The sequence below is a fragment of the Tachypleus tridentatus genome, chromosome 6 (assembly GCF_004210375.1).
Source record: "Tachypleus tridentatus isolate NWPU-2018 chromosome 6, ASM421037v1, whole genome shotgun sequence".
Classification (NCBI taxonomy): domain Eukaryota; kingdom Metazoa; phylum Arthropoda; class Merostomata; order Xiphosura; family Limulidae; genus Tachypleus; species Tachypleus tridentatus.
Genome location: NC_134830.1, coordinates 139,632,345 through 139,658,979, shown reverse-complemented (window position 1 = coordinate 139,658,979; position 26,635 = coordinate 139,632,345). Strand labels below are relative to the sequence as shown.

The 26,635-nt window shown below is 35.0% G+C and overlaps 1 protein-coding gene across 1 annotated transcript; it reads right to left on the bottom strand.

Annotated features, from left to right (window-relative positions):
* Positions 1-4,671: 4,671 nt before the first annotated feature.
* Positions 4,672-14,333, bottom strand: LOC143253823 (myosin regulatory light chain 2-like). The gene is given in 10 exon segments (XM_076508239.1): positions 4,672-5,078; positions 6,510-6,626; positions 7,149-7,197; positions 7,420-7,495; positions 9,071-9,175; positions 9,617-9,692; positions 10,603-10,662; positions 10,665-10,739; positions 10,742-10,810; positions 14,292-14,333. Coding segments are annotated over 9 exon segments (627 nt in total). The 5' UTR covers positions 14,295-14,333; the 3' UTR covers positions 4,672-5,078; positions 6,510-6,512.
* Between the last annotated feature and the right edge of the window lie 12,302 nt (positions 14,334-26,635).

Below are 26,635 nucleotides of genomic sequence, written 5' to 3'. Positions count from 1 at the left end.
TTTATTTCAAGTGGGTTTCCCGTCATCAAGCTTCCCAATCATATTATACATTTAATATTACATTAACATAAGATAAGAAATAACTTCACTTCAGTGTCAAGATCCGTTTGCTTACGAGTTATGAATATACAAAAATACTCATTTGAAAATAAGTTAATCTGAAATCTTAATTAAACATGTGACAACATATTTTGCAAACGGGCTATACTTTTGTATATAAATGAAACCGGTGTCTCAGTGGTAAGTCTGAGTTTCTTAACTCTAAATTTGGGATTGAATACCTGTGGTTGAGAACAAAAGAGACAGCACATTGTTTAGCTTTGAGCTTTATATTAAACAGAAGTTAAACTGTGAACCTATTGCATATCACAGACGGATATGAAAATCGGACACGTTACTTCTTCGAAAAAGAACCCGTCATGGCCAGGTGGTTAAGGCCTTCGGCTCGTAATCTGAGGGTTGCGGGTTCGAATCCTTGTCGCACCAAACATATTCGCCCTTTCAGCCGTGAAGGCGTTATTAGTCGGTGATGGTCTACCGACTATGCGTTGGTAAAAGAGTAGCTCAAGATTTGGCGGTGGGTGGTGATAACTAGCTGCCTTCCCTCTAGTCTTACACTGCTAAATTAGGGACGGCTAGTGCAGTTAGCCCTCGTGTTAGCCTGGTGACTTAATCGTATTCCGAGAATTCTGACTGTGATTGGCCGGACATTAGAGTGGCGTCCTTAAAAATATTTTCTATTGGGAGGTAGGATCAGCTTTTTACAGTGTAATCAACACACTAAAATAATATGTTTTATGCGTGTTTAAACGTAACATAAATTTACAGCTTTGATAAAAAATTACAAGAAATATTTATTTTATTTAATTACGGTGTTGAATTTACATATTAATATAAATGCCCCTCTTACCTCTTCCTGTGGGAGTCCCTGATCCTACCCATAAATTTAAGGTTCAGTAAAGGAAACTATTTGAAGACACTTTCCTTACACTATCGTGTATATATATTATTAGTTCTTTTACTTAAAAATAGATGGCGGAAGGTAAGGTGTGCCGCAAAAGTCGGTCAGTGAAACTTGCATGAATATCAATTATAATAACAGAAGTACGATCAGCATAAATGAATGATAAATGGGGGGGAAAAAAAACCTTACTTGAAGCTAGAAACGAAAAGGTAGATATAGATTATACACGTAAGGAATTAACTTTAACAAATTCAGGTAAAGATTCTAGTGTTTAAGGTTTATCTCATCAAGTGGCATCGGAAATAAAATTAACTCCAGAGTTTAAGTATGAATTTCCGCAAAGCTACTCAAGGGCTATCTGCGCTAGTCGTCCCTAATTTAGCAGTTTAAGACTAGAGGGAAGGCAGACTAATCATTACTACCCACCGCCCACTCTTGAGCTATTCTTTTAGCCACGAATAGTGGAATTGACTGTAATATTATAACACCCTCACGGCTTAAAGGGCGAGCACGTTTGGTGTGATGGGGACTCGAACCCGCGACTCTCAGGTTGCGAGTCGAACGCCTTAACCCACCTGGCCATGCCGGGCCCATTTGTTTGTTTTAGAGCAAAGCTACGTGGGGGCACTTGCTCTGTCTAATGTGGGGATTTAGCCCCGGATTGTAGTATTATGAGTTGTAAACGTAACACCAGAGAATGTAATCGCAGAAATACATGATTTTAAGTATGAAATTTATTTCATTTTAACTTTACAAGAAGCTATGAAAAAACAACCATTATCTCTAGAATGTAGCTCTCACGTTCATAAATTATCCACCACCATATATTCCGAAAAATTACTCCATAGTGAGTCAGTAGTAACAGTATTGGGGGATTATACCGCTAAAATCCCAAATGTGATCCATGCAATGGGTAAAACGCAGAGAGCTAATGGTGTGTAAAAGAATATTGAGAAAACGTAACAACACAATAATGAAAACTTATTTCATTTGCTACATTTTAGACGTGTTCTCATCGTTAGGCTTAGTTGTTAAAACTGTGGTTTATAACAAATGAAACTCACAGAATGTATTGAGAACAAAATAAGAAAACTGTTGATCTGTTTCAGCGCAAAATTACACAAGCGGTCATTTGTGCTGTGTCCACTGCAGGAAATCGAACCCCGGATTTTAACATTATAAGTTCAGGGACTTACCACTGACTTATTGTATAAACGAAATATAAGAAATAACAGTCGGTAAACTTCCGATGGCATAAATATTTTAATTAGTGTCATCAATACACACTAACATACTTCTATAATTGCTGACATATTATTTACTTATATGTACATAAATGTAGCGTTGATTTTTTACGCTGTTTGTTAATAATTTATTTATATGAAATATGTCATTAAATATGTATTCTCAAGACGGCTGGTATGGGTATTAACACTTTAAATAAAAATAAAGTAGAGTAAAACGTTTCGACCTTCTTAGGTCATCCTCGAATTAACAAACAGAGTTAGGTGACCTAAGAAGGTCGAAATGTTTTTCTCTACTTTATTTTAATTAACGTGTTAATACCCATACCAGTCGTCTTGAGAATACGTTTTTACTTCAAGTGGGTTTCTCGTCATCACGAATGGCATTATTTTAACTTGTTTGAGGTTAAACAAAAAGTTACACAAAGGGTTATCTGTGCTCTGCTTATCATGGGAATCGAAACTCAGTTTCTAGTGTTATACTTATTAACTTAATTGGTGCAGTAATGTAACACACCATAGAGTAATCATATTTCATACCGTTTTAATGGTAATCAACATAGTCATGGGCGTCCACAGAACTTTTTTTTTTTCAGGGATGAACACAATTTTCTTGGAGGGTGAATGGTGTGAAATTATGAATTGAATAAAAAAAATCATATACACGTGCTAAATGAATAAATAAAGAAATATGTTATTTATTTTCCTCGAAGATTAACAATGAGCTGTCTTTACTGTGCTTACCGTAGAGTTTGGAATTCCTCGGCTGGTCAGCGATAAGTTTAGAACTTATAAAGCTAAAATTCATGGTCAGTTCTCCGTATTGGACAGAGACAAGTAGCCTAATTATGCAGTCGGACTGTTTGTTACTCATACTGCATCAACGGTGCCATAATGAGGAGGGTGTTTATGAAGCAATCAAATGCAAAAATGTGGATTCAAAAGCGAGCACATTAATCACCGGGCCACGTCATACTCATAAACGTTACGACTATTAACATAATAATTTTATAAAATACCCAGATATACTGAATAAATAGTGTGTTGGCTCTATCTTAAAGCTTTATATTTCGGAGCTAACAGTCCCGGGTTCATATCCGTGAAGTACAATAGAATATTTCATGCAATCTAAGATGTGTTATAACTGTGACAGTCACTCACTCAACTAAGATGGTAAGGTGCTTATGTTTTTTGTTTTGAATTTTGCGCAAAGCTACACGAGGGCTGTCTGTGCTAGCCGTCTCTAATTTAGCAGTGTAAGACCAGAGGGAAGGCAGCTAGTCATCACAACTCACCGCCAACTCTTGGCCTACTCTTTTATCAACGAATAATGGGATTGACCATTACATTATAACGCCTCCACGGCTGAAAGGGCGAGCATATTTGGTGTGACAGGGATTCGAATCCGCGACCTTCAGATTGCGAGTCGAACGCCCTAACCACCTGGTTATGCCAAGCCAAGGTACTTCTCACTCGCTACCTTCACTTTGGTTAATGGTTACAAGTTAGGGATAACAACAGATAACCTCAGTAATTAACAAAAATCCAGATTACTTTATTCGAGTTTAAATATAAAAGGGCATAATAATATTAGTTTTTTTATAGAAAGGTACTTAAAATATATTATTGTCCTAACAACCATAATTCGATAATAATATTACTGATATTTTAAATCAAAATGTTTGTTTGATACGAGAAACTTGTCATTGCGTAGTATTATTACATCTCGAAGCTTCCTTTGGTTTCTACAAAAGTAGTAATGATATAAAAACTACAGACTAAACGGGTTATTTATTAATTGGTTCAGTGTCAGTTAATGAGTTAGACAATAAAAAATCGAGTTAATCAGTCAGTCGCTTGTGTATTATCAATCGATATCGAAGGAATTCTACAAGTTAAGCGTACCATTTGTTTCGGAATTTCTGTTTAAAATTTTGTTTGTGAAGTTTGGCCTACTAGTGAACGTAGTACTTATAAAACGTTATTAAGAAAGGTTTATGTTTAGGTGAATGTTCTGCTAGCTACTGTGATCTACATTTGTTTTAAATTAATTGCACATGTTCTGTGAATGTACTACTGATATATTTATGCTCGCTCGTTTCAAATTCATGACGACATATATATACTCGGACTCGGAGCAACGGTATTCACTAATAAGAGACTCGAAACTGTAGTATCTACCAATCTGGGAATTGATTTTTCAAAACTGGACAAAAAAGAAAAATATTTATTTCAAAATAATTTTGCTTTCTCCATCACTAAACATTTTTTCTTTAAGGTAGTACAATAAACTAATTATTCTTCACTGATTTAGTAAACACAACACGAGCTATTGCAGTTTTGTTAATGGTATTACTTCCATCTGCCTTTCAACAAAAAGTGTGCCTGGTTTAATATATATTTTAAAAGAATGCGTGACACGTGTTATATACAGAATTTAAAAACATTACCACAAACGTTAAATTCAGCTCTGTATAAAAAGTTGATTTATTTCAACATTGATATTTTCAGTCGCTATACATCAGTTTTTTTTGGTTTTTTTCAGCAGTAAGCAGTAGAACAGTAGAGGGAGACACCACACACCATGACCAGGAAAAAAAGAAAGAACGAGAAAAATAAAGAGAGAAAAAAACACCCACAAAAAGAATGATTTTTTTTTCTAACCACTGCAGTTTTTGAGGTGGCTGGAGTTGTGTCACACATACAATAATTATCCCAGCCTCAAGCTGACTAGATGTCGCTACGGGAGTTTCTACAGTCTGAGTGAGGTGGTGGTATGGTGAGGGTGATCATAGAATGGACTGTACAGAGCTGGCTGTACTAAGACCTTTGCTACAGGGAACATTTCGGTTTCGTCTCTCCTTTGTGACCTGTGGTGTAAAAAAAAACATGAGTAAATGTCATATACTGGCAAATATAAAATAACAGTAAATAAACCACACGTATATTTATTTATAGTTCTTATGATATTTGTATCTACAATGAGATTTTTGAAGATGAAAGACCGTATACGATCGCCACTGTGCGAATGAAGCTGATACTACAATAGTTTTTACGAACTTTGAAATGTGACCGTATGTGACGTAGTGGTTAATGGATTAAAGGGGTCCAATTTCTATAGTGAAGTTGTTGAAAACGATCTATACTTTCAGCTGTGAGCGTGTCATAAAAGTGACAGTCAGTCCTGTTAAGTCAGCCTTTAAAGATAAAGCTCTTGTAGCAGCAGTTGCTGGTAGCTTGCTTAATTTTGTCCGTCAGCTTAAAATTAGGGAGAGAGATACAGGACCCTTTGACCCATGGGCCAGATACGCTAATCATTAGCAAAGCTACTCGACGGTCGTCTGCACCAGCCGTCCCTAATTTAGAACTGATACCAAGCGTGTTTCTTATAGCAAAGCCACATCAGACTAAGTGCTGTGTCCTCCGAGGGAAATCGAACTCCTGATTTTAGCATTGTAAATCCGTAGAGTTACTGCTGTTCCGGTGGGGAACTTGTGATCAAAAAGCAATTAGTTAACATTAACCACCATCAGCTCTGCTTTACTAACGAATAATGGGATTAACTGGAACATTACAATGCTCACTCGTTGTGAGTCAAGTGCCCTAATCACCAGACCATATCAGACCGGCCCAAAATATTACAAACACGACAAGTAATTTTACGTCAGAAAAATATAATCCCAAAGATGTACTAGATTTATTTATATACTTTTTTGTCAACACTTAAAGTGTAAATCGAAACATTTTCTATGAAATAGCTTTTAGTGAAGTTTTTCTATCGACTTTAAAAAATAAAACTATCTAACCTGGGTGATTTAACTTATTCTACAAAGGCATATTCTCACAGCTTTAAGCCTAATTGAACTTGATTACGATACTTTAATTTTTTATCACTAAGCCTAGGCCCGGCATGGCCAGGTGGGTTAAGGCGTTTGACTCGTAATTCGAGGGTCGCGGGTTCGAATCCCGATCGCACCAAACATGCTCGCCCTTTCAGCCGTGGGGGCGTTATAATTTAACGGTTAATCCCACTATTCGTTGGTAAAGAGTAGCCCAAGAGTTGACGGTGGGTGGTGATGACTAGCTGCCTTCCCTCTTCTTACCTTATTAAATTAGGGACGGCTAGCGCAGATAGCCCTTGAGTAACTTTGCGCGAAATAAAAAAATACTAAGCCTAATTTAATTTCATTAACATACTTCAATTGTTTATTACTAAGCCAAATTGAACTTGATTACGATACTTTAATATTTTATTATTAAGCCTAATTGAACTTCATTAAGATACTTTAATTTTTTATTACTTTTTACGCCCCGGCTTCTTCTTCCTCTTCAGCACCTCTGGTCAGAACCTGAGCGAATTTTTTCAAGTCAATCTGGCCCTCATTGTTCATGGGAGCTTCGTTGAAAGCATCGTCCACCTGGTGTTAAACAAATGTATAACTTGTGTAACTTTATTACAGTATGAAAGGGAACTTAAGTTCTATTTAACGAAGAGGAACCTAAAACTCAAAGTAAGCTCGAATGTTAAATCGAGTTTAGCGTTGATTTGTTTTATTGCATTAGAATGGTAATTGACACTATCTTATCTACAATGTTAATCGTTCTTTTAAACCCAACAGTGGGTGGTTACCTTATAAAATAACCCTTAAATTAAAAAAGAATTATTAAACATTGACCTAGTAAATGTTTTTAAAACAATTTGCAAAATATATATATTTAGACGTTTAGTTTTATTGGCTAAAGTTAAATTTGAACTTGTTCTAATAAGACTTACAATTCTTTAATAATATTTAAATAAATAATTTTTCAAAATAATATTTATTCTCAGGCCAATCTGGATGTACTAGATAATAAATAAATAAAAGTTTTTTTTCCCCTTAAAAACCCACATAAAATGTTTGTTAAGAATATTAGTTTTCCGAATAAGAAATTGACCTTACCTCCTGAGAGGAGAGTTTCTCGCCCCAAGTCATTAGGGCATGCCTTAAACTGAAGAAGAAAAAAAGAGAGAATGTTTACTATTTTTATTGAGAGTTTCTCGCCCCAAGTCATTAGGGCATGCCTTAAACTGAGGAGGAAAAAAAAGAGAGAATGTTTACTATTTTTATTACTTACATTTCAATAAGCTAAACTAATATTTCTTCTGTAAATATAAATTTAAGTTAATGCTTAAAAACACACACAAGAAATGAAAACAATCAGATGACTTACGTATCTTCATGAACTAAGCCTTCACCTTCGTCAAAACGAATGAAAGCGTTGACAATAACGTCTTCTTCGTCAGTACCTATCATAAAAATATTTACCATTGTAATGTGTATTTTCGGTGCTTTAATTTGGATGTTAGGTAAAGGACGAACAACGTCAATATTGAAAAGGTTTTAGAGACAGGCCTAATAATTCTAAGGAAACTTAAGCAACGAGTATGTGTGTGTGTTTTCTTATAGCAAAGCCACATTATACTATCTGACGAGTCCATCGTGGGAAAACGAACCGCTGATTTTAGCGTTGTAAATCCGTAGACTTTCCGCTGTAGCAGCGGGAGACCCCACGCAGCGAAATATCATAACAATGTGAATATACAATTTTTTTTAGAACTTGTATATTTTTTCTTCGTGAATATATTTTGTTGTTGTCAGAAAAAGTTGAATGTTAACATTTTTATACTGTCACGTAAATGATAACTAACCAATAAGAATATAATAGAAAGATAAAGATAGTGAGAAATTTAACTATTTTTAGAAACGTAGTCTATTTAACAAAACAAAAATATGACAGAATGATATTTAAGAGTAAAAATTCTTTAATTTCTTGGAAATATGACCTCAAAGAAAAACAATAAAATTGAGAAAATGAATTCAAAAATTTATTAGATTAATGTTAATTTTTGGTGAACATCATAATTTTAACTGGGAATAAAGTAAAGTGTTTCTGATTGGATATGTAGGAGTCAATTAATTGTGTTCTCTGCTCTTATGGTCAATGTATTTCATCTAGTTTCCCCGAAAGGGAACCGAAAGCCGTCTGGAGGGGCTACCTGTTTTAACTAATTCCACCAGTACACAGTAGTATGTAGTCTGTCAGTCAGTCAGTAGACACTAAAATGACGTCACATAAGGGACGCTTAACGTTACAACTTATATTTTTGTGACGTCAGTAAAACTTGCGTACGCTATGTGTCACGAGAAGAATTATGCACTATATAGGCTACTACACAACATTACACGTTAACTTCAAAAACAACACATAAAAATATTTGTTACTCTTAATTTTAGTTTTATTCACTCTTGAAACAGAACACTTTGTGGGACTCTACAAACGTACATCTAGTTTTATATGTTTACTTACAACCTAAGCTCCGTGTACGTCACGCTCTCTCCAAGTTGTAAAAACAAATTATTTTTCACGTCCTGACTAATCAGTCAGAAAACTTTGATTTGTTTTTTTTGTTCCTTTGGCTAGGTCTTAACTCGTGCTTTTTAGTGATTTGGACACCAATAATGAAGTGTACGTGGACAATAGTGTTGTCTGTTGAAGTTCATCATGAGTTAAGTGTCAGTTGGCCAATAGTATTGTCTGTTGAAGTTCATCATGAGTTAAGTGTCAGTTGGCCAATAGTGTTGTCTGTTGAAGTTCATCATGAGTTAAGTGTCAGTTGGACAATAGTGTTGTCTGTTGAAGTTCATCATGAGTTAAGTGTCAGTTGGACAATAGTGTTGTCTGTTGAAGTTCATCATGAGTTAAGTGTCAGTTGGACAATAGTGTTGTCTGTTGAAGTTAATCATGAGTTAAGTGTCAGTTGGACAATAGTGTTGTCTGTTGAAGTTCATCATGAGTTATTAAAAAGAAAAAAAAAATTTACCTCCAGTCATTTTGTCACCAAAAATGGTCAGAAACATGGTGAAGTTGATAGGTCCTGGCGCTTCGGACACCATAGTCTCGACCTCTTCATCAGTGATAACTCGGCCTGTAAAACATGAAACCAGATATTATGAAATCGAGGACGTGTATGGTATGAAGTGGACTCTCTCAGATAAAGAAATCTAATACGAATACTGGTGTATTTACTGATCGAACAACTTACTTCCATGTTTAAACCGGATGTCGACTAACGCTTCCCGTATCAGGAAAATTTCGGAGATTACAAATAATTTACAGCAACATTGTTAATTTGGTGTCATGATTTACCTTTCTAATAAACACAGGTCAGTGAACAAAGACTGAATTTAGTTTTAGTTTCTGACGAAAAATGAAAAACTCGACAGTTTCCAGTTCTTTATGTCACATCACATTCAACTGTACTCTAAAACTGAAACCTGTGAATGGATTATCCGGGAAAGAAACAGTTCACCTTCAGATAAAGTTACAGCCAGTTATAGATATAAAAATGGATAGATAAGTGACTTACCTAGAGAATCAAAGGTAGCTTTTAAATCGTTCTTGGAGATAAAACCATCTTTGTCTTGGTCAATAAGTTGAAAAGCCTAGAAAGGTTAAAGTTAATACGATATTTATATTTCTAATTAGTCAGGATAAATATATTCCCAATCTAAGAGGAACGAGTATTTATTGTATCGTAAAAATAATGTTAATAGTAGTAACATGTATGTTTGAAGATCTTTCTTAAAAGAGTTTAATAAGTATAATAAATTGTCAAGAATATAGACAAAAATAATATAATAAAAATTCACAGTATAAAGTATCCTATAATCAGATTGTGTTTGATAAATCTAAGTAATGAATTATATATATTTTATTTTAAAATCGTATTTGATAGACCTAAATATTAATTTCTACATTCTATTCTAAAGTTATACCTGATAAATCTAAACACTGATTTATATCTTTTATCTTAAAAGTTATATTTGATAAAGTTAAATATTAGTTCTAAATGTATTATTTCATAAATATAAATAGTGATCTATATCTTTCATTTTAAAGTTAAATCTCATAAAAGTAAATATTGTTGTAATGAAAAAGGAATGGTCACATTAACTGATTGTTCTCGAAATTGAAAAACAAAATTAAGGTAGATTAAGAAATAACTTATATATAGATATAGATATATCTTTTTGCATTCAGAATTACGTGACATGTTACATCATTCTGTAAAATAAGAAGGTGTTACTTTGTTTTTAAGAAATCTAGATATGGTTACCTCCTTGAAGGTGGTTACTTTGTGTTTAAGATATCTAGATGTGGTTACCTCCTTGAAAGTGTTACTTTGTTTTTAAGGTATCTATACCTGGTTACCTCCTTGAAGGTGCTACTTTGTTTTTAAGGTATCTATATCTGGTTACCTCCTTGAAGGTGTTACTTTGTTTTTAAGGTATCTATATCTGGTTACCTCCTTGAAGGTGCTACTTTGTTTTTAAGGTATCTATATCTGGTTACCTCCTTGAATTCTTGTACTTGGCGCTGAGTGAACATGGAGAAAACGTTTGAACCCGATCTTTAGCCGCCTTCTTAGTGGACCCCTTAGATACCGGCGCAGGAGCTGGAGCAGGGGCCGGGGCTGGGCTGGAGCTGGCTCTGGTTCTGGAGCTGCTGGAGCCTCTTCCTTCTTCTTACTTTTCTTCTTCTTCTCTTTCTTGTCATCCGCCTGAAGAAACGTAATATGTTTCAACGTTCATAAAGCTAATTCTAAAACACAAGGTGTGCCTTTTGTTTGTTTAAAAGGCACGCATCTACGATAATTGTATCTAAATCTGAACTGATAACTTGTTTGCTTATTCGTTTGAACTTAAGCACAACGCTACGCAATGGGCTAACTCTGTTCTGCCCACCACGGGTTGAACTGATAGACTAGAGGGAAGACAACTATTCAATAGCACCTACTGCTAACTGTTTAGATATTCCAATTATAATGACGGGGGTTAAGAGTCACTCTTATAAGGCATTCACAGCATCTAAACGCGGAGTATGGTTTTTGCGGCAAAGAGACGCGAGCCATGCACCCTCAGATACACAGTTCAATAGGTTACTACTAGGCCTTACCCGGCTTCATTGATAACAAGCGTAGCTCTTCACGAACGATGCTAGGAAAGCAATAATGCAATGAGAGAAACGTTAAAGATGACAAATTAAGGCACCTTCAAAACGTATTATACACAACTGTATTTATTTATAAAAATCACTTTAACACATTCGCCTTAGTTTGTCCATTACAGATGTTATCGTGTTTAACGCCCACCGCTAGTAAGTCTACGGATTTACAACGCTAAACTCAGCGGTTCGATTCCCCTCAGTGGGCTCAGTAGAGAGATGCTGTAAGAAAACAACGTGTTTAGTTTCAATACTTAGCCAGCTTTCGGCGTTTAAACCGAAAAGTTTTTAAAAGCTCAAAGCTATACAACGAGTTATTTATGTTGTACCCGCCGTGGGTATTGAAACTCGATTTTTAACGGTGTAAGTTCATAAATTAGTCGCTGGTGACCCTATAATTTTCGGCTAAAATTTTGCATTTGTTAAGGAGAATAAAAAAGTACCTTCAAAAATAAGGCTGAGACAGCAAGTTCATATCTGTAAGTGTATTTGTGTTACATACAGAGTGGTGCTGGTGTGTAAACACTATTTTTGTGGTAATTTATAGACATATCATCTCTGAGGCATTTAGACGCCTGTATTAGAATATGCACAGCTACTGCAAAAACCAAAAAACCGTAGACATGTATCTATGTATGTATCACAAAGATAATAAGATATTCAATGCTGCCATCTAGAGTTCCCCTTCTCGTAACGATGGCCTGAAAGTCCTTGTTTGAAACATTTTTTTTATCTCTCTTGTGTTTTTAAGAAGAGATGGTCGCCATTTTTATACTCTAATAATAGCCATACCTAAAAAGGCAATGGCAAACTGCACTTTGTGCAGTCTGTATTTTCGCCTCTTGTCCCCCAAGCGGCAGGTACCCAAAGTCTATTTCTGGATGATCTGCCCAGGAGAAAGCAAGCACTGCTATTTGACTATAGGAGGAAGTATTTAGATTATAGTTTTTAGAGTAGCAAAGATCTACATCTCTGTTGCTCTGTATTTGTTTTGCTACTTATAATTAGGTGCAAATGAATAGAGGGTATGGGGAAAATAATGATTAGTAAATTTTAACAGCACATCTTAAGGGAAGCAAAGTTGTTACTGTTTAAAAAGGAGAGGAAAGGCTTACGTACGAACGCGTAAAATAACGAATCACAAAGGAGTATGAATACATGAGACATTCAAAAATTATCTGAAAATACAGTATCAATATACACAGTGAACCAAGTGTGTTAACAATGATATCTTATACCAGTTTTAGCACAACTATAGTCTTTGGATTTATAAAAAAAAGTACTAATTTTTATTCAGATATACTGTACGAGCATCTAACTTTATCAATTTAAGAGGAGATTCTCTTTTCGGTCTAACTTTTAATAAATCGTGTTTTCCGAAAGGGCTTGTCTTCTGATAATTCTTATACGACACTTCTTTTTAAAATATTCTCAAATATTTCAAAGATAACAGAGCCACAAGACAACAACAACAACAAAAACAAGAAAAATATATAGAAAAATGGATAATTGTTGAACGGATCTGGTAAGGAAAGGCTTAGTGTATAAATCGAATCTAAAAATTAAATTAGTTTTTTTTTGGAATTTTGCACAAAGCTACTCGAGGGCTATCTGTGCTAGCCGTCCCTAATTTAGCAGTGTAAGACTAGAGGGAAGGCAGCTAGTCATCACCACCCACCGCCAACTCTTGGGCTACTCTTTTACCAACGAATAGTGGGATTGACCGTCACATTATACACCCCCACGGCTGGGAGGGCGAGCATGTTTAGCGCGACGCGGGCACGAACCCGCGACCCTCGGATTACGAGTCGCACGCCTTACGCGCTTGGCCATGCCGGGCCAATTAAATTAGAAAACGAATGAAGACAGCCCTCTACAATAAACTGCCTATGAATGTTAAATATCTTAAATCGGTACCTCAGGAAATTAAAATCTATAAAGATTAGAATTAATTGATAATGATAGAGATGACTTCGATTTTAGCTCAATTTTTCAATCGTCGTGAGTAGCTAACTATCAGAACGTTGACTGACTGTTCAGACTGTGAAAACAACATAAACAAGAAAAATCTGATTTCACGGAGTGATTTGTTTCCGAAATAATTTATAAATCATGCTCTACGAACACGAGAAATTAAACCAACGTTCCGAAAGTTTTGTGTTTATGGCAAAACCATTACAACTATCTGTCGCCGTCTCTAGTTTTGTAATATAAGACTACAGGCGAGGCAATCAGCCAATGGACCGACTGCCACTCTTATAACGTACACACAGCTAAGAGGTTTTTTTTTTTTTTTGTGGCATCTAACTGTAATAATAGCAACTTTCTTTCTAACAAGCAAAGAAACATTTAAGGACTGAATAAAATAGTTTGAACATGCTGTTAAAAGTTTGTAACTATTGTAAAATAGTTTGAACATGCTGTTAAAAGTTTGTAACTATTGTTAATTTAACAATTTACCAGTCTTTCTCTAACGCAAGAATTTATGCTTTAATATCAACTCTAAATTCCATAATACGTTTAAACACCATTAACGTATTCATATCTATATTATAGAAATATTCGAGCAATTTTAAAGTAATATTTATGTCTATCCAGTTCTTTAAATGTGCGACTTGTTTGTTTAAAACTACCATAGATTTTCGTAAGATGGACTAGTTCTTGGATTTTTTTGAATATCTAAGTTTCAGTATTGTATCTAAGGCTTTTGTTTTTAATCTTGAAGTAGAATAAATACGATATTTTCACATACAAGTTGTTATTATTATATTTTAAACACAGAAATCAGTTATTTAGGACTAAAAATAACTAAAACGATTTAAGTAGTTTTGTTGTATTTAGTAGTTAGTTTTTCTAACGCTTGGGTTATTCTGATATAAAAATAACCGAGGCAATAACGTATTTTAAATTATACAATTAAAATATTGATATAAGTTGGGACACACGATTTAAAAATTGACGAATCTGTAATAATAATCTATTATCCTTGTTTACGAGAACTGTTAAATCATTAACTTGAACAACGAACAGTATCTTACCATGGTGGTAAGTTGGAGAAAGGAAGATCTTAGAGAATATGAGGTTCGCTTTGCTCCAGATGAGACAACAGAGTGCTCCAAGCAAGATGTATCAGGTACTCTTCCAGCCTAGCGTCAGGCTAGATCAAGTGACGTCACACTTCAAGTCCAATCAAACGCTGGGATTCATAAAGCTGCGGCACATATGGAACAAGAAAAGAACCAATAACGTAACACGATATATTTATCTCAGAGCCGCTTCACCCGCTTTAGGGTGCAGACGGGTGTAGAGAACTTTTCTCTTTATAGAATTAAGCAGGTCACGAGCAAAAAGAAATAAAAAAAGAAAGTCGTTGAGAGAAACAACCAAGAAAACAAGTCTACTCTGACATGCAGTAAAACCAAATCACGATAGACAGTTTTTATGAATATCCACTGTATTCCCTAAACGTAAAACAGGAAACACCTACAGAGATTTCTTTTACTATATAAACAACTTCTATTGTTCTTACGAGCCATGTTTCGTAACCCGATATGCCTACGCATCTGTTAAACAGTCACTACTACCCGCTTCTAGTTCATGTTAAATCTAATGTACGACCTCATTTGTTGTTCGCGTGGAACCTGTACTCATGACGTCACACTGCCAAACATTACTTTCTATTATCGCTCCTGTATGGCTATGAGGTGTCGTTTTTAGTTGGAAATAGATAAATTAAGAGAGACAGTGTTGTAAGGACGACTCCGCAATTGCGGGAAGAGTGGGGGTCGAGCAAAGAAAAGGGAACTCGAATATGTTAGAATAGTAACTACAACTATATGGAAATACATTTAGTGGGCCCAATAGCTTGTATTCAGGTGAGGGCATATTTTGTAATTACACTAGTGGAGAAAGACGATTTAACTTTTGTACGTTCCTCGACACTCCACATTGATGGATTGTTGTTTGTTATTAAGCACAAGGATGCACAAACGACTATCTGTGCTCTGCCATCCACGACAATGGAAACCTGGTTTATAGCAGCATAAGTTCACAGATATATTACTGTGCCACTGAGAAGGGGTTTATTTTTGTTTTTTGAATTTGGCAAAAAGCTACACGAGAGCTATCTGCTCTAGCCGTCCCTAATTTAGCAGTGTAAGACTAAAGGGAAGGCAGTTAGTCTTCACCACCCACCACCAACTCTTGGGCTACTCTTTTACCAACGAATAGTGGGATTGACCATTGCATCATAACGTACCCAACGGCTGAAAGGGCGAGCACCCGGGAAGCTTGGATTACGAGTCGAGTGCCTTAACCACTCGGCCATGCCGGGCCCTGAGAAGAGAAGAGAAATTTTATAATTTCGCGCAAAGCTACAAGAGGGTTATCTGCGCTAGTCGTCACTAATTTAGAAGTGATAGACTTAAGGAACGGCAGCTAGTCATCAGTACCCACCATCAGCCCTTGAGCTACTCTTTTACCAACGAATAGTAAAGGATTAACCTTCAATCTATAACTGCCCTAAGGCTGAAAGGTCGAGCATGCTGGATGAACGGGATTCGAACCCACGACCCACAAATTGCGAATCAAGCGCCATAACTATCAAACCAAAAAAAAACTTATTAATACCACCTCAGCACACCCTTTATTTTTGGTTACCGCTCAAAATTTATAGTGTGTACTGGAGAGGTTTACAAATTTTGGTGATAAAATAGTTTTATTTTCAGTAACTTAAACCGTTAAAGCTAATTTTAAACTGTTAAGTCACAGATCTAGCTTCCTCTTATTGCCGCTCCAATTAAGATACTTAACTTAAAAGTTATTGCCTTTTTCTGATCCAAAAATTAAAAACAAAACTAACTGCAAAATAAATCTTCTTCTAAAAAGAAAAGAACAAATGAAGGACAATAGAGCCGCCATTTTGTGTCTATTCTTTTTTAAGGGTTAAAATATTATCGCGAACTATAAATGAATTTAAAATTAAGCTGTAAGAAGATTAGAGTTTTAAAGCAAGAAGAAAATTTCCACTTCTCTAGAAAGTTGGCTCAGTTTTGGCAGAAACAAGTAAACAGAATGTCAAAAATTTCGGTTTTCTGGAGAATGTTGAAGCCGGATATAGAGATCGTAACTATTTATCAACTGTAAACAAAACACCTGTGGCGCTTTAGAAAAAACACTTCCAGACTCGTGTTTTTCTTTTCAGAATAAAACAGTACAATTAAGATGACTCAAGTGAGGTGTAAATCAGATTAAGAACAGATTTATTATTATTATTTTTTTAAATGTATACTATTTTTTGTTTCGAAGCCTTAGGCCAGCGAGTCGCTTTTTCTTGTAAGCTTGACTATAAATAGTAAACGTTTGAAACTATATTTATTTTTTTCAGATTTGTTATTATGATTCGAGTGACGTCATGCTCATAAACCACAGGTGAACACGCCTGCTATAAATGTAACCCATACATTATTTTTATAATCACAAATCCAGGTGTAAACTTTTGATTGAAAATGTTCATCTATATTGGAAACAATAAACAAATTAAAGTAACAACGCACGTTTAATGATATGGAAAGATAAAAAGGTGACTCTCTTATTGTTGTTTGTACTATTATTATTAACACATTACTGATAGCAAATATTCTTTGTTTTCTGAATGTGCCCTCCAAGTAGCATGATTTCACCTGTGTAATTATATTTCTGCAAACAACAACAACAACAAAATGTTGGTCAAACTGAATTATGTAAGAATGTTAACATTTGAGGGCATGAGACAGTAGACATGGGATTCAGCACCCTGTCGAAAACTTAGGTTTCATTCATAGGACACGTGTTTCAGAAGTAACTGGTAGATCAAAGAACTGAAAAAATATCGAAAAAGGTAGTTTTGTTTCGAGTTAAACAAAATCTACACAGTGGGCTAGTCCCTGCATAGTACAGCGGTAAGTCTACAGATTTACAACGCTAAAATCAGGGATTCGATTTCCCTCGGTGGACTCAGCAAATAGCTCGATGTGGCTTTCCTATAAGAAAAAACCAAACAGTGGGCTATCCGTGATACATCCACCACTGGTATGGAAACCCAGCTTTTAGTGTTAGAAGCCTTCATACGAAGGGGTGGTGGTGGACGATATAGGTAGAAGGAAACGAAATTCCAGGTGATATATATGTTTAGTTTCCTGTCATTCATCCCCACTGGCTCAACAGACACAATAAAATGCTTATAACTCTAAAAACCGAGTTTAGATACCAGTTAACAAGAAACATATAAATTTCATTAATTTAAAGCGATTTGTATATCAAACATTGGAGCAGATTTAATATTCCAAGTGAACTTCTTCTAAAACGACTTTACTTCGCTATTGAACTTCTATCTTGAGCGCTACAAATCTTGTGAATTTTCAAGTTTAAGATATGAACTTACTGTTTTAAGAGCGGTTAATCAGAAGGCTTATAACGCTAGAAACTAGACCTAGATAACAGAAACACAGACAGCCCTTGTGTAGCCTTGTTCTTAACTACAAATAAATAATAATGCTTGCTGTCGGTATAGGTATTAAAACTTTAATTAAAATAAAGTACAGAACAACGTTTCGACCTACTTAGGTCATCTTCAGGTTAACAAAGAGAATTAGGTGAACTAAAATTGTCGAATTGTTGTTCTGTACTTTATTTTAATTAAAGTTTTAATACTATATAACAATTAGTCACTTGAAAGTAAACTATTTTTTGAAGGCACGAAGTAGGATAACTTTCTATATTTATTCTATTGTTACTTCTGCTTTGTACATGAAAGTTATCGCACTTCGTGTCTTTAAAAATAGTTTACTTTCAAGTGACTAATTATATATTTATATAAAATAAAAATAACTCAAAGAATTTTCCTCACTAGAGGACTCTCTGTCTCTCTAGCGAGGCAAAAAGTATGGATGCTTGAATATTTTCAGCCACAGGGTTGCTGCTGGTCTTAAGTTGCAGTTTTCTAACCCGTGTTACACATGTGAAATCATTCCTTGTGTGGTTATTAAGTAAAGAGTGCTTGTAGCACACCCTAGCGGTGGAAGTATTTGTAGTTACGTGGTTTATCTCAATCTTTACAAACTCATCAGAACAGAAGTGCTTGCTTTATCTATTCCGACCCATAAGAATTTCTAGGCCTAGTAAAAAAAAAAAAAGAAAAGGAAGTATTTTAACAATTGACGTCTGTTCCTCACGGTTTTATTTTTAGAGCACACACAACTACAACACGATACCTTAAACCGACACAAATTCAATTTTTATTTTTGTCTATATATATATATATATATATACACACTTTTCGTTACATCTACACCGTTTCATCAGCCTTTAAAGTGGTTTTCGAAAGACAATGAAACCGATTTAATAAACGAGAAATAAATATTAATCATCTGACATATTATTTAGTAGATTAGTTTAGGAGTAGATATATAATTAAATTAAGATTAACCAACAAAGCATTATGTAGCGAACAGACAGATGCTAATCAAAGACGTAGTTTTATGTACGTGTAATTCTAATTAATTCCTCTTTCCCAACGTAAAGTTCCCCACTGGTACAGCGGTAAGTCTAGGGATTTACAACGCTAAAATCAGACGTTCGATTCCCCTCGGTGGACTCAGTAGATAGCCCAAGGTGGCTTTACTAATTCCAAACAGATTCACTCCAGTCTTTCGGAACCGGCATGGCCAGATGGGTAAGGGTGTACGACTCGTATTCTGAGGGTCGCGGGTTCGAATCCTCGTCGCACCAAACATGCCCGCCCTTTCAGCCGTGGGGGCGTTATAACTGTGACGGTCACTCCCACTATTGGTTGGTAAAAGAGTAGCCCAAGAGTTGGCGGTGGGTGGTGATGACTAGCTGCCTTCCCTCTAGTCTCACACTGCTAAATTAGGGATGGCTAGCGCCTATATCCCTTGTGTAGTTTTGCACGAAATTCAAAAACAAACAAACTATTCTTCCCCGCTTACAGCAGCAAGTCTACGGATTTAGAACGTTAAAATAAGGGGTTCGATTCAGGGGAACGTGATCCGAATTTTTTTCATAATTTGAATAAATTCTTTGAACACATTATAAATGGGATTTAAGCAGATGTGAAACAGATTTGAAGGGTGGCTGTTACCTAAGGACTTCCACACATCGAGTTTCTAAGCTTCTTGTCACCTACCGGAAGCAATTAAAGTTTATTTTAAGGCCACTAACTCGATCCAGGGGTTTGTTTCTTGGTTATACAATTTTCACCGAAAGTTGTACAAGGGCTATTTGTTTTTAGTCCTCACCCTCTCTCCTAGTTTTGAAATGAAAGACCAAAGTAAACACATCTCGTCAATAACATCCACCGCCAACTACTGATGACTTCAAGTGCGGAGCGCGTTTTTGCAGTAACTGGATACACAACACATAACAAACTATAATGAAAAAGTAAATAGTACTTACAAATTATTTTAACGTTGTAACTTGTGAAATATAAAAACATGGATTCATTTTTTCTAACTTTACAAATATAATTACTCAAGTAATGTATTTGTTTGATCGCCATTTTATAATATTGTATAAATGAAAACCTACATGTAAGAACGATTCTCTTTGTTATCAAATATGACAGACAGCCAAGCCGTTCAATTACTCTGAAAGATGCTTTTATTGCATCCCAGACTATTATTTTAATTAGTATTTTATAATTTATTTGCTTTCTACCGCTAGGTTAACACTCAATATTTCAGCACTTTTTAGGCCTATTCGCCAAACGATTGTTTGTTTGTTTGTTTTGAATTTCGCACAAAGCTACTCGAGGGCTACCTGCGCTAGCCATCCCTAATTTAGCAGTGTAAGACTAGAGGGAAGGCAGCTAGTCATCACCACCCTCCTCCAACTCTTGGGTTACTCTCTTACCAACAAATAGTGGGATTGACCGTCACGTTATAACGCCTCCAAGGCTGAAAAGGCGAGCATGTTTGGTGCGACGGGGATGCGAACCCGCGCTCCTCAGATTACGAGTCGCACGCCATAACCCACGTGGCCATGCCGGGCATCGTCAAATGAAATAGTCTATTTTGTAATACAAATGAAAAGAAATCTAATACTTTAAAAAAACAGTCATTTTACGGTGTGTTTGTCACTCAACTTCCAAATCTTCGAATTATATTTCGTTATATTTTGAAGTATTTGATTATTATGATTACTCACTGATCTCTTCGCTACATGCCGATCAGCATCTTATTCTGATATTTTGATATTCGTGTGATTGTTTAACAGTAATCATGGAACTCAGATTACTGAGTTTTCAGACACAACTAATGACAAATATGTATCCAAAATAATAATAGTAGCTTCATAATTTTAAAAGGATGTTTATATTATTTTTGTTGCAACTTACGTATGTCCTCATTCTCGTTTCAGTGAAGCTCTATCACACAATTATTATGTTTTATAGGGAGAGAAATTTGTAGTTAAAACCCAAAGTTAAACAATGGATATTTATAATGTGACCATTACGTGTATTGAAGCCCAACTTAAAGCGTTCTAAGTCTATAGACGTGTTGCTGAAACACTGGAAGACATAGGAATGTGGCAATAATTCTGTTCACTTATATATTATTTGGAAATATAATTTCAAAGCTTTGTAACACAGCAATATTAAATGCATGTCTCTTGATAATGTTTTTTAAATATGGATAAAGTTTCACGAACAACTTATCTTTTCAAACATTCAGGCTTACGAGTCACAATATTCATCTGGTGTCGCCATCTTGTGGTATATGAGTCATCAGATTTAGCACGTGTCGCCATCTCGTGTTGTATGAATCACAAGTACATGCCTCCAGGGTGACGTAATAGCCTGCATGAAAACTATACTACGTTATTTACACGTTTTTTTACGGTTATTTTGCTTCATAAACAGTTTCAGTTATATGAGACAGTCTACAAACAATTTTAAGCATGTAAACAATGCACAGGTGGCTGATATGGGTATTAGAAACTACTGGTTAAAACACAAAACAAGTACCAAAGTTTTGATTTCTCTAGGTCATCAGAGTTTTTGTATTTTAGATAAAAGTCGTTAGAATCCGTATCAGTTGTTTCTACGATATGTTTACTTCCTCGTTATCATTGATAGCAATAGATGGCTCTGCAGTAGACAGAGTTATGTTACTTGTTAGAGATGTGTACATTTAGTTAAATCGATACCTTTTTCTGATGACTATTTATGTATCAGCTATTTCGAATATCGTTTCCACTAGAATACCAATTTAGGGATGCAGTTTTGTGGTTTTTTTTATCTCTAATTCTTCCAGTAGAGGTCTACCTTACATTTGATTAACTTTTCTTCTGTCGTCACTTCTGCAAGGTTTTCAAAAGAAATATGGCGACGCCCACTCTCACGTATCAGTACAATTAATATGAATGGAAATAAATGTCTAACTTACTAATTACTACTGTTGTGTAAATAAACAGAATAATAAGGTTTGGCAAGTTACAATTTACTAATGAAAGATTAACGATTTATTTCAAGGATTCTTGTTTTTTGTATGCATTATTTTAACCAGTCAACGATTTATCTAAAGTAAAGTGTTCTTGGTTTTTATGTATTGTTGTGATCAGTCAACGATTTACTTAAAGTATTCTTGGTTTTACAATTTCATCACACTTCGTTTGTTTTAATCGAATTATGCTGTTAAACTGGCCACATAAATTATAAAACTGGAGCTGATAGTTGTATGACTGGAATGGTCCAGATAGGCCCTACAGTTACAGATGGCATAGCCATAGAGGTAACAGGTGTAGAAGAAATAGCTTCTCCTGTTTCATACTTTATAGAAAGAGATGTGGCTATTTACATTTACCAATTACTTTTACAAATGCGTTATTTTGTCGTTCAATAATATTTACGTATTTCATGAATGTCTCTTCTTGTTGTTGCCTCTCTGTACATCTCAAATAGTTTTATCGATTTTGTCTTCGATTAAATTTACTTTTATTCCTAATTCATTTTCAAATATTACACTCTCTTCTTTTAACCCCTCTTTCGTTCTTTTGGCGTTATTTTAATTTTTCTGTCTCATTCTGTTTTTGCTTCTTTCCACTCTTTTATTATCTTAAGGAAATTTTAGATCTCTTTTTGCGTTATTGGTGTCATTTTAAAGTTATCCAAAGTACTATTTTTCTCACCAAAATAATCCCACTTCTGACATCATTATTGAAACACGTTCAATTTTTGGCGGTTTTTTATAGTTTATTTCATAAAAAATAACGCAAAGTTCACCCACCTGACAATAACGAATTAATTAACTTTTTCAATAATGTTCTTCACAGGATGCAGACTATGTTCACTGATAAGCCTAACTTGTACACACAGAATCAGAGAGTGAATTTTTAAGATGTAATAAAGATTGTTGTTTTTTGTGGCTGAAACAGTTACTGCTAGTAGTTTTATAAATAACAATGAATCCAATAAATGCAAAAACAGTCCAGTTTTACGTGCATCACTTGACATTAATATACTTTTTGTGTTAAAAAGAATAAACATGTTGCCCAAAAATTTCCCAAGAAATAAGTAAGCTTAAGGCAACTTGGGATAAAGTTTTAGAATACATTTCTCCAGTTTACGATTATCTAAATAGTTACATCTAAATAAACAATTCTGTTTTGCTAGTGAAAAAATAAATAAATTGGCCTTTTTTTGACGAATGGCAAAAGTCTTACAATGACTAATGATTTTTTTTTTCTTCTGGTGGTTTACCAGAACACCAAAAGTTGTATAGAAAACTGAAGTCCATCATAAACTGATAAAGACACAACTTGCAACATTAATAACTGTACATCTCGAGGATGAAAAACTGTTGTTTTGTCTCTTTTAAAAGAAGAAAACAGTGACATGTTTGATGGAAAAGATACCGACAGTGTACCAGAAGATACGTTACAGAGATGCCAAACAATAGTTTCTTCCACAAACTGATACACCCTGTTTTACTAGAGTATCTTAAGTTAATAAAGAAGATGTAAAAGGCTTAGAACTGACAGACATAACCAGCTTTAATTAAGCAGGTGATTTGTCAAATAGTAGGGTTACAAAACCAAAATGATGATGTTTGCCTAATAATTTCCCAAAGTAAAGATTTGAACATCTTTTGTTAAGATGTTAAAATTTAACGACAAATATGAAAGAAAAGTAACCTAGAAGAGGTAAGACAGAGTCTCAAATATGCAGCATTATAAATGAGCGTTCATTTACAAAATGTGAGTGCAAATGTGTGTTGTTTACCTTCTGTTTGAGTTTGTGCGTGTTTAAATCAATTATAATTACTTGAGTTAATAGATGAAACACACTTTTGTAACCTTTCATCACATTGAGACTTTTTAAACTACTTAGTCAGGTTGCCTACTCATGCCAGACCAGATAGAAACATTTACAATCTTTTATTAGATATTTTCAAAAGTTTTTATTTTTTGGTTTGAAGATTTCAAAAGTTTTAAAATAAATGTGCTCTTCTTTTTGTGGTATCACTGAAATTGTAAATAAATGAATAAAAGTTCGTCTGAGGTCTTAAAAATGTTGGAAAATGTGTTAGTTTTGGTCTCTGTTTTTATTTAGGCTGCAGAAACTTATTACTATAGAAATTTAAAAATTCAAATAAAATGATATCGAGAAAATTCATTAGAACATTTTCCAGAAAATCATTTTAGCGCTCTCTGTCGAAAGAAAATGGTACTTCAACCACCAGCGCGATTGCTGAGATCTAACCATTTTAAGTAAGTTTTTATTTAAAATGTGTTCTGGCGCAAGAACTAACGTATTCCTTAAAACATTTGAACAACCAACTGTACTTTTCTGAAGGAATTATACACATAACATAGGCAAGTACTTCAACCTGAGAAGGGAATAAAAAAAACACGAAAAAGAAAGAGCTACTTTGATATATAATTTTCCATTTATATTTAATCAATTAAAGGAGTCAATTTTAATATTCGATATAAACAACATTTTAACAACCAAATCTGTTACTTTTCTTTAATTGAACATTCAATATTTCAGTTTACTGAAGTTTCAGGAGCATTCTGCTAAAACACAAACCTTTGTAGTGTTAGTTACGGTTTGTGTTTTAGTGAAAAGCTCCTGATAAAATTAGTGACAAACAACTATTCACAGATATTTCTTGTACAATCTTACAGGAAAATAATAATAAACTTTTAATAATATACATATTATATCCTACATTAAACACAAAATTATAATTACAAGTACCAATCAGAATGTTAAACAGAAGTTTATGGACTAAGATAGACATTTGTAATACTCATGTTAAGGACCACGTTGAGACACAAAGATAAGGGTATTTGTAAGTGTATCTGGATGTGGAAAGAGACATAATTCAAAAGAAAAGTTATTATTGTTTGGTTTGTTTTGAATTTCGTGCAAAGTTACACGAGGGCTATTTGCGCTAGCCGTCCCTAATTTAGCAATGTAAGACTGGAGGGAAGGCAGCTATTCATCACCACTCACCGCCAACTCTTGGGCTACTCTTTTACCAACGAATAGTGGGACTGACCATCACTTTATAATGCCTCCACGGCTGAAAGGGCGAGCATGTTTGGTGCGACCGGGATTCGAACCCGCGATCTTCAGATTACGAGTTGAGGGCCTTAACCGCCTGGCCATATCAGGCCTACATGCCTTTTGTTAAATAGGCCAGCTTAAAATCACATCACTCTCAGGTGGAGAACATATCCTTAAAACTGAAACATGAGGCCCGACATGGCCAGGTGGATTAAGGCGTTCGACTTGTAATCTGAGGACCGGGGTTCGAATCCCTGTCGCACCAAATATGCTCGCCATTTCAGCTGTAGGTGCGTTATCATGTTACAGTTAATCTCACTATTCGTTGGTAAAAAGAGTAGCCCAAGAATTGGCAGTGGGGGATGATGATTAGCTACCTTCTCTCTAGTCTTACACCGCTAAATTATGGACGGCTAGCACAGATAGCCCTTGAGTAGTTTTGCGCGAAATTTAAAACAAACCGAACCAAACTGAAATATGAACATTTCTTGTAACGTTAGAGTTTGAGTGGTGTAAATTAATTGCTTTGAAATTTGAAATAAAAACAAATCTATTTAGGAGCTCAAAAACTTTACCTACTTATGGCATCTTAATGTCACATGGGACATTGCCAGAAGAAGTAGGGGAACATAAGAGATCTTGAACTTGAACTGTGAAGGTCGTACAATTTCAAACAAAATTAAAAATTGATATTTTTGATATGTAAATATAATAAGCTGGTGTGATTATGTCAACTTTCAGTGACTTGCATTGCTGTAATCATGGGTTACAAATTCAATATAATACAATTATGAGCGCATGTCCAAAAACTTTGTCCATCTCTATTTTTATTCAAATATCCCAGTGGTCAGTTGTTTTTTTCTTACAGCATACCCTCCAGTGGCACAGCGGTATGTATGAAGACTCATATCGTTAGAAACATGGTTTCGTTACCCGTGGTGGGCAGAGCACAGATAGGCCATTTTGTAGCTTTGTGCTTAATTCCAAACTTTACCTACCTATGCTGTCATCTAGTGGTTTGAAGAATTACTAACTTATATTATTTGTTTAAAATCAACATTTTATTTTTCACTTGCAGCATTTTGTTCAGTGACAAGGTGCTGTAATTATGGTCGTATAAATAAAACTTGATTTTTGTTAACTGTGTGTGATTTGTCTAATTATCAAGGTACACACACAGTATGTTGTGGGATGTCTTCTTCATTTATTAGTTTTAAAATATAAAAAAAAATATTTCAGGTTGTATGCTGATGTAGTGTAACAGCATGAGAAACTGTCAGCGTCTTTGGTTTCTTTACTAATGCGGGTTAACATTAAATAATAAGTTATTTCTCTACGAAAGAAACTTCCTGTGTGCTGGTTGTACATTTTGTTTGTTTGTTTTGTAAATTTCGAGCAAAGCTACACAAGGGCTATCTGCGCTAGCCGTCCCTAATTTAGCAGTGTAAGACTAGAGGGAAGGCAGCTAGTCATCACCACCACCACCAACTCTTGGGCTACTCTTTTAACAACAAATAGTGGGATTGACCGTCACATTATAATGCCTCCACGGCTGAAAGGGCGAGCATATTTGGTGCGATGGGGATTCGAGTCGAGCGACTTAACCACCTTAAACAAACTTCAAGAACTATCAGAAGTGGTAGTTTAAATTTGTTTCAGGGGCACAGCGGTATGTCTGCAAACTTAGCACACTAGAAATTGGATTTCGATACGCGTGGTAGGCAGAGCACAAATAGCCCATTGTGCAGCTTTGTCCTTAAATTCAAACAAACAAATAAAAATCAGACAAGTGCTTGTAAAACAACAATCACT